Source organism: Eptesicus fuscus, chromosome 4 (genome assembly GCF_027574615.1).
Source record: "Eptesicus fuscus isolate TK198812 chromosome 4, DD_ASM_mEF_20220401, whole genome shotgun sequence".
NCBI lineage: Eukaryota > Metazoa > Chordata > Mammalia > Chiroptera > Vespertilionidae > Eptesicus > Eptesicus fuscus.
Window position 1 is genome coordinate 13,567,183 of NC_072476.1, and position 13,818 is coordinate 13,581,000.

The window sequence follows — 13,818 nt, forward strand, 5'->3', positions numbered from 1 at the left end:
CAGGGTTCATGCAGGAGGCAACCAGTCAATATGTCTCTCTCACATCAATGTTTCTCTCTCTCTCTCCCTCCCTTCATTCCTTCTTTCCTTCCACTCTCTCTAAAAAAGCAATGGAAAAAAATATCCTCAGGGGAGGATTTTAAAAAATAAGTTCAGGTTGAACATGGCAGACAGGAACATGCAATTGTAATAGCAAATACAGCTTACTGAGGCCCCATATCAGTTTATTTTAGTCCTCATAAGCACCTATGAAGCCGACACTATGATTAGCCCATTTTATACGGGAAGAAACTGAGGCAGAGAAGAGAAGGGACTGGCCAAAGTCACACAGTTAGAAAATGATAGCGGGAGTTTAAGGCCAGGTAGCAGAAGCTTAATCCCAGCCATGCATACATGACATCTCCAAGTGAACGGAACCACCTGTAATGTGAGCTACTACATGCCACTGGCGGGCCGGTGCAGATGTGATTTCTGTTAATAAAATACCAGAGAAAAAATAGCTGCAAAATATTGGAGGAAAATGGAAGCAGTAATTGTTATAGAAAAGGAAAGGCAACCCAGAAGCTTTAAGAACAGGAAGCGGACAGCCTGAGAATACTGGAGGCAAAACCACAAACAAAACAAAAACCTGTGAAAATCAGGCACAGGATCTCAACGTCATGGAACCCTACTCAGGTTCCTGAGTCCTAAGTAGCTACTGAATTTAATAGTTGAGGCTGATAAGGCAAGAATATTGTTATCATGTTGTGGAAATATTCCATAAAAAAGTCAGGAAAAGAAAGAATTTAATATTTTGAGAAATTTCATTTATGTCCAATACCTCACTACCTGATTCTGCCCATCAAATGATGCTGGACTTACCTATCTTCCCTTTTCATTTCATAACTACAGACTTTATTCAGAGTTTTCAGGTACCCCTCTCCCAATGCCCTATTTCTCAAATAGAGCCAGTTGCTTCCTCAAATTGAGTTGGCTGAGCCTATTCATAATGATTTTATTACTGGGATCCCATGCTGCATTTAATTTTTATTTCTCCTTAGTCTTCTCCAGTCTCTGGCAGGTCCTATCTTCCCTTGTCATCGATGATCTTGTCATTTCTGAAGTACCTTGGTCAAGTATTTTGTAGACTGCCCTTGAATTTGGATTTGTCTGATGCTTTCACATGGTTGACTGAGGTTTAGGATTTGAGGAAGAACTCCAAAAAGGTGATGTGCCCTTCTCAGCACCTCACATCAGGGGGCACAAGATACCATGAATCTTATTAATCACTAGAGGCCTGTGCAAGAAATTCATGCACTGGGGGGGGGGGGGGGGCGTCTCTCAGCCTGGCCTGCACTCTCTCACAGTCTGGGAGCCCTTGGGGGATGTCCAACTGCCAGCTTAGGTCCAATCCCCATGGGGAGAGGGCCTAAGCTGGCAGTTGGACATCCTTAGCACTGCTGCAGAGGCAGGAGAGGCTCCCACCACCGCCGCTGCGCTCATCAGCCATGAGCGCAGGTTCTGGATGAGCAGTGCTCCCCTGTGGGAATGCACTGACCACCAGGGGGCAGCTCCTGCATTGAGCATCTGCTCCCTGGTTGTCAGTGTGCATCATAGTGACAGGTCATTCTGCCGTTCGGTTGATTTGCATATTAGCCTTTTATTATATAGGATGCTACCTTCATCATATGGTGAGGAGGGAGGCTATAAGATTTTCCACTGCAAGTTACTATTATTCCCTTTATAATGAATATCTGGTGGAGGATGGGGGAGGAGATGCTTGGGGGCTGTGCATATATCCCATTTCTCCTTAAACTTATGCCCACTAATTTTAGAGTTCATTGATGGATCTTGCCTGAAGCATTTATTACTGTGATGTTCTAATTGGATTCTCTTTCACTCATTCCTTCTACATGTATTCTGCCCATTTATATGTGACTAGAGGCCTGGTGCACGACATTCGTGCATGGGGAGGCAGGCCCTCAGCCCAGCCTGCACCCTCTCACAGTCCAGGACCCCTCGGGGGAGCGGGCCTAAGCTGGCAGTCGGACATCCCCCGAGGGGTCCTTAGCACTGCGGTGGAGGCTGGGGAGGCTCCCGCCACCCCTGCTGCGCTTCCCAGTTGTGAGCCCAGCTTCTGAATGAGCAGCGCTCCCCCTGTGGGAACGCACTGACCACTAAGGGGCAGCTCCTGCTTTGAGCATCTCTCCCCTGGTGGTCAGTGCATATCATAGTGACCAGTCTTTCTGCCATTCAGTCGATTTGCATATTAGGGTTTTATTATATAGGATGTGCTTTCTCCTAACTGAAGGAAACACACACACAACTAAAAATATAGATAAAACATGAAAAGTCCTTTTTAAAAAAACTTACTTTATATCCATATTTCAAAGCCAGCAGTTAAACTACTATTTACTCTTATAACTGCTTTACTGAGATATAATTAACATGCCATACAATTCACCCATCTAAAGTGCATAATTCAATGGTTAAAGTATATTCACAGAATTGTCCAACCATCACCACTATCAATTCAGACCACCCTTTATAATAATTTATAAGCTATATATGTATACATACATATATACATACATATGTGTATATATGTGTATATATAAACATATATATATATATAGAGAGAGAGAGAGAGAGAGAGAGAGAGAGACCTACTACCTTTTCCATTCCTATAATGAATTAAAATAAAAAGTAGAGGCCTTTTGCTTTCTCAAATTGAGCATGTTGAGCCTACTGATAATGATTTTACATACAAATAATACAAATGACAAGGAGATAAAAGAAGTGATCACTTACTTAGAGCCATTAAAAAGTCATGGCAACTATCACAGAAGGATGGTTCCTGGGAAAAGTACAACCCTTTTGAAAATAGGATAGGCCCTCTCTGAATTGCCCCATGTGGACAAATCCATACCATCAGCCTCATTACTGACTGTAAACATGTAGAAACTTTCACCTGGTGAGCACACAGGCCTGGGGTTCTGAATAATAGATTATGGTAAACTCACAATGACAGCCAAGCAGGTGCATTGCCAGTGAGGTCTTTCAGAGATACACTAGGATGCTGTCACAGCTCACAGGGTTCACTGTTTAGGGCTGATGTGATAAAAAAGAAACCACCCACACCTTTGGTTTTCATTTCTTGGTTCTTCACAAAGACATTACAGCAGCTATTGTGATTGGCATGTGTAGTTTCGATCTATCACCCACAGTTTCATGACAAATGAGCAGCAGGCCTCCACTGCAGAGCTGAGGTCACACTAAGCAAGCCAAGTGTCCCTGCACCAATTATACATTTGTGATGTGGTTACATCCCCCACAGCAACCACCAAGGGCAATAACAGAAGAATCTCTCTCAAGTCAGAACAAGCTGAGAAGGAAAGATCTTCCCGAGACAATGACTCATTGTGGGCAAATCAACACAGTATCTATGTCTCCTCCTGTCCTTCCCTCCTACCGCGGTCACTGTCCATGTCTCCACATGGAGTGAACGAATGCATGTCCTGGTGTTACGTGAGCATCTACTACAATCCTAGCATTCATGGGCATTACTTCAGTTAACCTTCACAACAACCCTGAGAGATTGCCTCATCATCATCATTTCACTGTGACTTAGAGAAGTGAAGTGACTTGCTCACAGTCCCAAATCCAAGGCTTTGAGAACAACCTTGACGTGGAGTTCTGGCCCTTCCCATGGCACTAAAGCGGCCTTCCATGACTGTGACATGAAGAGCCCTTGTCTCCTTCCTGGGCTCACTTTTTTTTTTTTTTTTTTAAGAGAGAGGAAGGGAGAGGGGGAGAGAAACATCTATGTGAGAAAGGAACATTGATCAGTTACCTCCTGCATGCCTTCCACCAGGGATCAAGCCCACAACCTGGGCATGTGCCCTGAGTAGCAATCAAACCGGCAACCTGTCAGTGCATGGGACAACACCTGAGCCACACCAGCCAGGGCCTGGCTCCCTGCGTGGCTCCTCGCCCCCCATCCCAAATCCCAGGGCTGTTTCTGGAAGCTCAGGTTCAGAGAGCCGAGTGCCACGGTGCTGGCAGTGCACCTCACAGCTCCCCATTTTGCAACGCCAAGGCTTCCTGATGAAAAACTTTCACTGCCAGTCACTCAAGAAGCCAATGCTTGGTTGTGAGAGGGTTCTCTCTGACCTATGACCTCAGGACCAAAGCCCTTGTCCTTGGACATGACTACAGTTTCTTGGTAGGACATCCTAATACTCAGACTATTTTATGAAGTGTTAGATAAGAATTCTCAGCTAGGTACTAAGATGTAACTTACTGACACATAGGACAGGTGTGCCAGGAGGGAAAACAAATGATTCCTAGACATTTACCTTGGTTCTATTTAGTTCTGCTCAGGCTTCTTAACTTAGTCCTTCTTAGGCTACCTCTACAGAGTTCTATCTTCCTGTGTGTCACTTAAGAATTAAAATTTTAAGCCAAAAGAAAATTGTCATTATCTACTATATGCCAGGCATAATCTGGACATTTGGGGAAAATATAAGTTTTTTTTAAACACATGGGCCCTGCCTGCATTCAAAGAATTCACAGGAAGGCATATAACAAACATAAGGCAAACATTGAATACTGTGTATTTTGTAGCTATAATGTTATAGCATTATTAGGTAGAGGAGTCATAAAAAACTGCAATGGAGGTGACCTATAAAAGGAAAAGAGGAGGTTTTATGGAAAAGAGAAGTGATGAGCACAGCAGGTAAGAGGAGCAACAGGACCAAGATATGCGTGTATTCATTTGATGAATATTTACTGAACACCTTTTCTCTAATTTCTTGTTTCTTGCATGAAATTCCCTCCACTAGACAAGCATTTCTCTAAAAGGTGCAGCTTAAAAAAAGAAATCTGTGGTCAGCGAGGCCTGAGAATGCTGCATACCACATCCATCTCTGGAGACAGAAGTACTGTATGCATATTAGCATACTAAAGGCTCTGAGAAGTCCTATAGTAAAGAAACCTTTTCAATGTTGTTTAACCTGGAACTTCCCAAATTTACCTGACCACAGAACACTTTTTTTATACTTGACACCAATTTCCATCCAGAGAAAGTACCGCTCAAGGGAACAGAGGAAACACTGCCTTACACCAAAGTAGGAGGAAAATGTGGGGTCTGTGACAAACCTACATGAGAGCTAACTCTGGCTGGATGAGGTGAGAGCAGCAACAAAGGAGATCAAAGCCTGTTGGCAGGAAGCGTAACAGACCCTGAAAAGGATTAGGAGGAGCTAGTCTGTGATTCCAACTAATGGGAAGATCTAATCATAGTACAGACAATATAAGGCAATAAGTCAATGACATGTATGAGGCAGTAACAAGTTTAGAGGAAAAACCTCAGAAAATGTATGAGCAAGCAACTGGTATTTCACATTTCTATTGTTCAGAAACTGTTACTTGATGGAAGGTCTTATATGTCAGATTATAATCTATGTAATCTTTAAGGCAAACCTCAGCTTTCTGCCTTTCAAGTTTAGGCTGATAGCTCATACTGATTCATTCAGTTACTCAGTGCTTATCCTATACTAGAGGCTCAGTGCACGAAAATTGGTGCACTTGGGGGTAGGGGGGTCCCTCAGCCCAGCCTGCGCCCTCTCGCAGTCCGGGAGCCCTCAGGGGATGTCCAACTGACAGCTTAGGTCTGCTCCCCCGGGGGGAGTGGGCCTAAGCCGCAGCTTGGCCTCCCTCTGCAGGAGGCGACTGGGCGGGCTGATCAGGGGATGGCACCAACTGGCGAGCAGCCAGCCCTGCCCCCCATTGCCCCGCCACCACTGTCAGTGGCCTCCCTCTACAGGAGGTGATCCGGTGGGCCAATCAGGAGACGGTGCTGGCCAGTGAGCAGCTGGCCCCGCCCCCCCATTTGACCCTCTGCCACTGATGGTCTCCGCCGACTGCCCCCCCATCACCTGTCCCCTCTCTCTGCCCAGTGGCATGCTCCTTAGCTGGCCTGGAGTCAGCTGCTTGCTGGCCCCGCCTCCCACCAACCAGTCATTCCACTGTTTGGTCGATTTGCATATTACACTTTTATTATATAGGATTTTATAGGATAATAAAAGCCTAATAAGCTAAGTGTCTGGCCATCCAGTCGTCTGTTCAACCAATCAAAGCGTAATATGCTAATGATATGCTAAGGCCACTCAACCGCTCGCTATGACATACACTGACCATCAGGGGGCAGACACTCTGACCAGTAGGTTAGCTTGCTGCTGGGGTCTGGCTGATCAGGACTGAGTGAGATGGGCCAGACATGCCCTGGAGCCTGCCTGTGGTCCCTCCTCGCTGGCCAACCTCCAGCGTCCCTCCCCAGCCCCGATCGTGCACTGGGACCCCTTAGAGGATGTCGGAGAGCCAGTTTTAGCCCAATCCTGCAGGCCAGGCTGAGGGACCCCACTGGTGCACGAATCATACACCAGGCCTCTAGTCTATATATATAAAAGCCTAAGCGACCAAACGACCAAACAACCGGTTGCTATGACATGCACTGACCACCAGGGGACAGATGCTCAATGCACAGGATCAGGCTCCCTCCTTTCTGGATTGGGCCTGTGGGGATCAAGCTTCCTCCTGTCTGGATTGGGCCTGCAGGGACTGGGTTCCCTCCTATCTGGATCGGGTACCATCCTGTCTGGATTAGCTATTTGACATCCCCAGAGGGGTCCTGGATTGCGAGAGGGCACAGGCCAGGCCAAGGGACCCCACTGGTGCATGAATCCGTGCACTGGGCCTCTAGTAATTTATAAAGCACTCACAGAGTGTGGCAAAGACTTCCCAAAGTGAAGCCTGAAGAGAAGGCCAGGTCTTCTATCTCTTCCTGCTCCTTCCACTCCAACTGTAATTCTAACTTTCTGGGACAACCCTAATCACGGTGTCCTATGATCCCCCCAACACCATCAAAATACCCCAGAAATTATATTTCAAGATCCAATTCTATCCCTTCCAGAAGGAACCCAAAGATCTTTTTTTTTGGTTCAAATTCCTTTGGCAAACATGGTCAATTTTAATAGATCACAAGATTTTCAGAAAACTTTCAATCATTACTTGGAAAACTTATACAAGATAATAGAATATGCTAAATATATTGTTTTTGTCCATCCAGATTTTTTTTTTTTTTAAAAATTGAAGTCAGCAAATGCACTCCCTAATGGATAGAAACTCACATGCACAAGATCTAAAATACAACAAATCATTTATTTTTGGCTTTGAGCTCTATTTGTTTACTTAACTACAGCTCAGGTTGAAGCCTGGAGGAAATTGTTTCTCCCCAGATAATGAAACCATACTTATGCTCCTCCCTCCCTGACACAACTCTTCCCTGCCACACTCACTGACACTCGATGCACCCAGAGCTCCTTTCTGACTGCTGCAAGACATCAGCCCAGCAAAGAGGCGGTTTTGAAAGTGCACAGGCAACAAGGAAATTTCAGATACATTAACTGTTATGCATGTGTCAGAGAGTACGGGGAAGACAAGATCTAATACCTACCCCACTGGCTCTATACCTGGGGTGATTTTACCCCCCACCCCCCTACCCCCCACCCCCTCAAGGACATTGGCAATGGCTGGAGACAGTCTTAGTTGTCACAATGGGAGGAGGGGGAGCTCCTGGCACCTAGTAGGTAGAAGCCAGGGACACTGTTCAACATTTCACAGTGCACAGGACAGCCTCTGTCACAGTTATCTGGCCCAAAATGTTGATAGTGTTGAGGCTGAGAAACCCTGCACTAAGTTAACAAAGCACACAGTGAAATGATATATGAGTACTGTCAATAAACCTGAATGTAATAATCACACAAAGTAACTGGTGCTCAGTCCTGTGGATTCTGACACAGTGAAATAATCTGGATACTCCAGCTGGTTGTCACAGTGTGGTGCCTGTTAGGCTTAAATGCCAACATAGCTAGTTTTCAAATCTGTTAATGAATGGGGATAAGAAGGAACAGACTGGATTAAAGCCATAACAAGAGTCCGTCATCCTGACCAATATATCATTAAGTAAATATTTGAGAGCACAAAACAGTGAAGTGGATATATGTTTTAACTCTCTTAAAAAAAAAAAAAAGGATATGGCAAATATTTAAACTGTAAAAATAAACAAGAGGTACAAGTAGGAGAACTAAGTCAAATGTGAAAACTGAGGACCAGCTCATAACCTAGGCTGAGTTCATGTGCCCAAGGTCCATCCCATTAATTCCTTAGTTCACTATGACAGAAACGGGTACTTCTCGACAGCCACCAGGACATCTCTGTTCCAATAATGAAATACTATAATGTTCTTGGCAAGCCTGCACTCCTTCAGCTAGCTACATCACACGGTTCACCCACACCAACGAAATTTAAAATAATTAGAAAACATTCCATTTCAGGAGACACAGAAATACTTGAGAAAGTGGTCTCTGAAATAAGAGACCAACTAGCTCTCCAGCAAGACGTGAGGAGAATCACCTTCACTATCATTTACCATTAGCTTTTAGAAATCCCCAAAGACATCTTAGGTCGCAGAAAAAGGAAATAATAAACTCAAGTGAGAAGCACCTTTATGCAATGCAGAAAGAAAATGCAAGTGCAGAATATGTCAAAAAAGAAAAGATATTAAAAATGCAAAATGCTGCTTCTTTTATACTACATGGGGGTGGGGGGGAATCACAAAACCAAATTGAAGGGCATTCCAAGTCATCTGCAACAGACCCAAAGGCTGTTTATTATTTTACATGTTGTACTACAGATTATTATAAAATTTTAGAAATAGGAAAAAAAACTAACCTTAAGGTTATCAAAGGTTTTGACAGTCTGCGCCAAGTCACTGACACTCCCTGGTGATGCTGTCCCCTGTGCCCTAGGACCTGAGGACACCTGTGAGCCGTCAATGACCTCAAAGCCAGAAAGCAAGGCCTCTGAACAGCTGCAATGAGACTCCTTCGCTCTCTTACCCGCTATCAGGTATGTCTTCAAACCTATGGATAAAAGTTACAGTCAGCACAGGTTGAAACCACCTTTGGTTGAAATACAGCTCTGTTCTTGCTCTCCGTACAGGACCTGCTCCTGAAAAGTTAAAAGTAAAGTGAAAAATGTGAATATGTCATATTTTACTACTGACTTCCATCTTTTCAGAGATGTGCAGCCTCAGGGGGACATCTGCCTCCAAGCAACACCATTTACTCCCATTATGTTTTCTTTAAATGATGGCTGCACATTTTACCTTTGAGGGCTGAAATGAGCATTAAAAAATTCCTCCTTTACTTGTGTGCATGCATACAAGCCTAACCAATGGTTAAGGACAACAGAGGGGTGGGGGCATCCGTGGGGAGGGGTGGGGGATGGAAATGGGGGGATGAGGACAAATATGTGACACCTTAATCAATAAAGAAATTTAAAAAAAATTTCTCCTTTGTGACAGCAGCAGAGCCAAATGATGGTGGGCCCTCTGTACTTCCTGGGTTTGTTTTCATCTCTCAATACCAGTCACTGACATATACAATGGTAGGTCTAGTTAGTCGTAAGGGATTTAGAGGTTGGACCATTTTACCTACGTCCCCTGACATAGGCAAAACTACTATGAAAAGTGAGACCATAATATGCACCCACAGGGGTAATTAAAACCTCCCTTGATTAAAATTCATCAACTATCTATTTTCTGTTGGATCCAGATATTCATAGCAAAAACATTCAGCTTTCATCCAGCTGCAGTCTACGCAAATTTTATCCTCTCACAAAATCCTCATTAAAAATAAAAAAGTTGGTGAAGTGGACAATTAACCTACATCTTTCAATTCTCATTAAAGACTGAGATAACACATTAATGTATGCTACACTGTTAAGCAGCTGTAACAGGCGTGTAGGTCCCTGCTCTGGGTAGTCAGAACTATCTGCTGGGGAAATAATGAGGAGCTTTTCCAGACGGAACTCAACAAATTCCTGAAAAAAAGAAGCAAATCTTATTTAAAACATTTTTTTAAAAACCCCATCCAAGGATATGTTTTATTGATTTTAGAGAGAGGAAGGGAGCGAGAGAGAGACAGATATTGATGTCACAGAGAAACATCAATCTGTTGCCTCCAGTACATGCCCTGACTGGAAATCAAATCCACAACCTAGGTAAGTGCCCTGACTGGGAATCAAACCCTCAACCTTTTGGTGTATGGGACGATGCTCCCAGGAACTGAGCCACCCAGCCAGGGCAGAAGTGAATCTGATTTAAATAAATCCATTGCTGGTCCTTACTAAAATTTAACCAGACTGCAAACGTATTGAAGGGGGTAACTATAATTTATTCAATAAAGGTTTATTTTAGGCCTGGTGCATGTTATACAGGGTGGTAAAAGTAGGTTTACAGTTGTAAGTACGGAAAACACAGAGCTTATTCTTGTATTATTAATTTTCCATACGAACAAATGTAAACCTACTTTTGCCCCACCCTGTACTAAGAACAAAACAGGGGCCTGTCTTGGAGAGCTTAAGCTCCAGCATAAGGCGGTAATGAAAAGCCATCATGGAAATACTAGATAGATCAAGAGGTGATGTGTCTACACTGCTGAACCTGCATGGTTTCTTATACTCAGTATATATTTAATAAATGTTTTTAAATCAATTAATCAAATAACCTAGGGACTATTTAATCAATAATCAATCAATCCTTAATCATTTTATAATTACACCACCATTTAATCACTTAATCTTTGTTCATTTCCTCTCTCCTCATAAAAATACTCTACGGTGTATATTTTTAAATCAACTTTCTAAGAATTTGGCAAGAGTCCTTAAGACACCTAGAGACATCCTTGAGTATAGCTAAATCCCAGTGGGAATCAGAAGACTTAGATAAATAATTTTAGATGCTAATTAATCCCAAAGGAGATAGTTAACATGCTCACTGTTAACTACGGTTCTGATCTTCCTTTTTTTCCCCCTCAAACAAAAGCGCACATCCCAATTTATGTAGAGGATCAATTACAGATATAACTAATTAGATGCATAATCTTGAATTGGGAACATGTAGTAGAATACAACGGAAGAGTAAAAGCAACTTCGTATGAATTCCTCAGGCTCTTGTCACAGACAACACTTGTTATTTCACTTTGGGGGCTAACCAGAGAATAGTCCTGTTTCTGGCCTTCGGGTCCGGGTGGCAGGGCTTATTCCTGGTCATCACACAAGTACATGAAAAGGCCAGTCCCTGGAGCTGCTCTAATGGTCCCTCTCCTGACTCCCGAGGGAGCATGTGCTGCCACTGCACACGGCAACCTGGGAGACCAGAAGGAGGGACATTTTTTTTTTATTGCAGGGAGTAAGAAGCTGCCACTGAAGGGAGAGGTTTTCCTTTATGCCAGCAGCTGGTCCTGACCCCAGAAGAGTGTTCCCTTCGAGATGCTGCTGGCTCGGGGCTGCTTTGGTTGAAGCTGCTGCTCCCTGAGGAATGCCACAGAGCATAAAGCCAAGGAAGCCAAGGAGGCCCTGCTCTCAGCTCTCAAACCCACGAAGTATCCTTGGTAACTGCCTAGCCCTTCCCTGTGCAGCTCCAGACCTGTAAGAGCCAGTGAAGGAGGCCTTTCCTGGAGGTGTAACAGCTAAAGCAGGGAAACGGCTGAGTCCCACTGAGACATGCATGATGCTGAAGCCAGCGCTTCAAAGCAGGAACGCGCCCACCACCGGGGAGGGTGCAGCAATAGCGCCCAGGTCTGCAGTCACAAGCTCTGATGCTGCCTTGGGGAGCATATCCCTGAGGTTTGTTGTTACTACTATGAATTGTGACTACTGTGATACTGCTCATTCATCACTTATTGAGCACCTCCTGTTTACCATGCACTGTGATGAGTACTGGGAGAACAAGCTAGATCACATCAGCTATGTCCCCTATCTATATGGGGCTATCACCTGAAGAAGGATCTAGCCAGCAGGCAGGATGAGGACGTGCTGGTGCTCTGGAAAGCACAGGAGGGAAACCTTGCAAAGACTTGGAGGTTAGGGCAGGCCTCCTGGATGAAGTGCCCTTCAAGCTAAGAACTGCAAGACGAAGAGAAGTCAGCTCAATGAAAGCCAGCAGGGCCAGGTGCTGAGGTGCTGTCATCAGGCTGTGGGTGCTACTGCAACAGTCCATGAACAGGCCCTCCAGAAAGGGAGCTTTTGGCAGGTGGAGTCAAGGTATGGAAGTAAATTGAGTGGGACTGGGACAGGAGAATGAGTGTGGGTGAATGATAACTTTGTTCATGCAGGTGGGGTGTAGACCAGCTCCAAGAGTCTTCATACTAGAGGCAATGGGGAGGGTGGGGAGCAGGCACAAGGCTTAGGAAAGGCCAGGGAGCTATGGAACTGCCAGTCACAGTGGGTGGGAAGCAGGTAGGGAATATGGGAGTCAGGAAGTTAATTGTGGGAACAGGAACCTACTCCCCCCCAAATGTGATGGTGACAGCACAATGCTTCTACAGCAGGCCCTAGAGCAGTGGTTCTCAACCTTTCTAATGTCGCAACCCTTTAATACAGTGACCCCCAACCATAAAATTATTTTCGTTGCTACTTCATAACTGTAATTTTGCTACTGTTAATGAATCGTAATGTAAATATCTGTGTTTTCCGATGGGGTTGAGAACTGCTAGCAGGGTTGCCTAAGACCATCGGAAAACACAGATATTTACATTATGATTCATTAACAGTAGCAAAATTACAGTTATGAAGTAGCAACGAAAATAATTTTATGGTTGGGGGTCACCACAACATGAGGAACTGTATTAAAGGGTCGCGGCATTAGAAAGGTTGAGAACCACTGCCCTAGAGAGATGGGTAAGGGCGTGGCTTCTGCTGAGCAACCTCAGATTCAGGCTATACTACCTCTTCACTGCATGACCTGGAGTAAGATACCCCAGCCCTCTGCATCTCAGTTTCCTCCTGAGGAGAGGCTAAAAACAGGATGCACCTCACATGGCTCATGTGAGGATTAAACAATTAACAGATATGGAGGCTTTAAAACAGTGCCTGGCACATAATAAGAACTCAGTAACCTTAACTATTATTATCAACTAGTGGCCCAGTGCACGAATTCATGCACATTGAAAGGAAATTAATTAGAAGAAATATTTTAATATCACTATTCGCCCTTTCTCTATAATAGAAGTGTCAACCAAATTCACAATCAACAATGACAGATGGAAACCAAGCATGCGATTGGTGCCAGCGAGAGCTTTATATGTATCATGCATGCATGAGTCAACTTAACCTTTTATAGATATACAATACACTTGCTTAATTAGACCTGTTTTCTGATGTAGCTAAACATTTTTCAGCCCAGTGAAGCACCCCAACCTCTCTTTCAGGTAATTGTCAGGAACACAGCAGTAAATATCAACATGAAGTAGATTATTATTGTAGATCATGCAGGGAGAACAAAGGGTAAAATATTTAACTGCAGCAGTGTTTGACTATATTTTGCACAGTGAGAAAACCTGAAGTCATTTTCAAGGTCCACCATTTCTTACTTCTTTTCAGTCTGGTCAAATGTCTAAGCTTTCTAAATCTCCGCTTTCCAGCGAATGAAAAGAAAATAGGATTCTACCGAGTCTCCTATCTACCTACTACAGGACTTCTGTGAGGATCAAATGAGATGAGGCACAGGAAAACACTTCACATACATTTGGTTAAAGTGTAAAATGTTTGTACCTGGCTATAAAGCAAGTTGTGTTCCTGGGCTGAAGAAACTCCAAGGAGGCTAGTCACTAGGGAGAGGAAGCCAGGTGTTGCTACGTGATGTCATTACCCAGTGCCCACAGCGACAGTTTCTGGGCTGGGCTCGGCTGTGGGCTGCATTTTGTGCCATGGGGT

The 13,818-nt window shown here is 44.2% G+C and overlaps 1 protein-coding gene across 2 annotated transcripts in view; it reads right to left on the reverse strand.

Moving 5' to 3' along the window:
• The window catches only part of ADCY9 (adenylate cyclase 9), a 139,746-nt gene that overhangs the window by 33,615 nt on the left and 92,313 nt on the right, over positions 1-13,818 (reverse strand). For both annotated transcript variants that reach the window (XM_054714673.1, XM_028145658.2), the window contains one exon: positions 8,773-8,963. In XM_054714673.1, the coding sequence (XP_054570648.1) occupies positions 8,773-8,963 (191 nt within the window). The remainder of the gene's footprint in view (positions 1-8,772; positions 8,964-13,818) is intronic.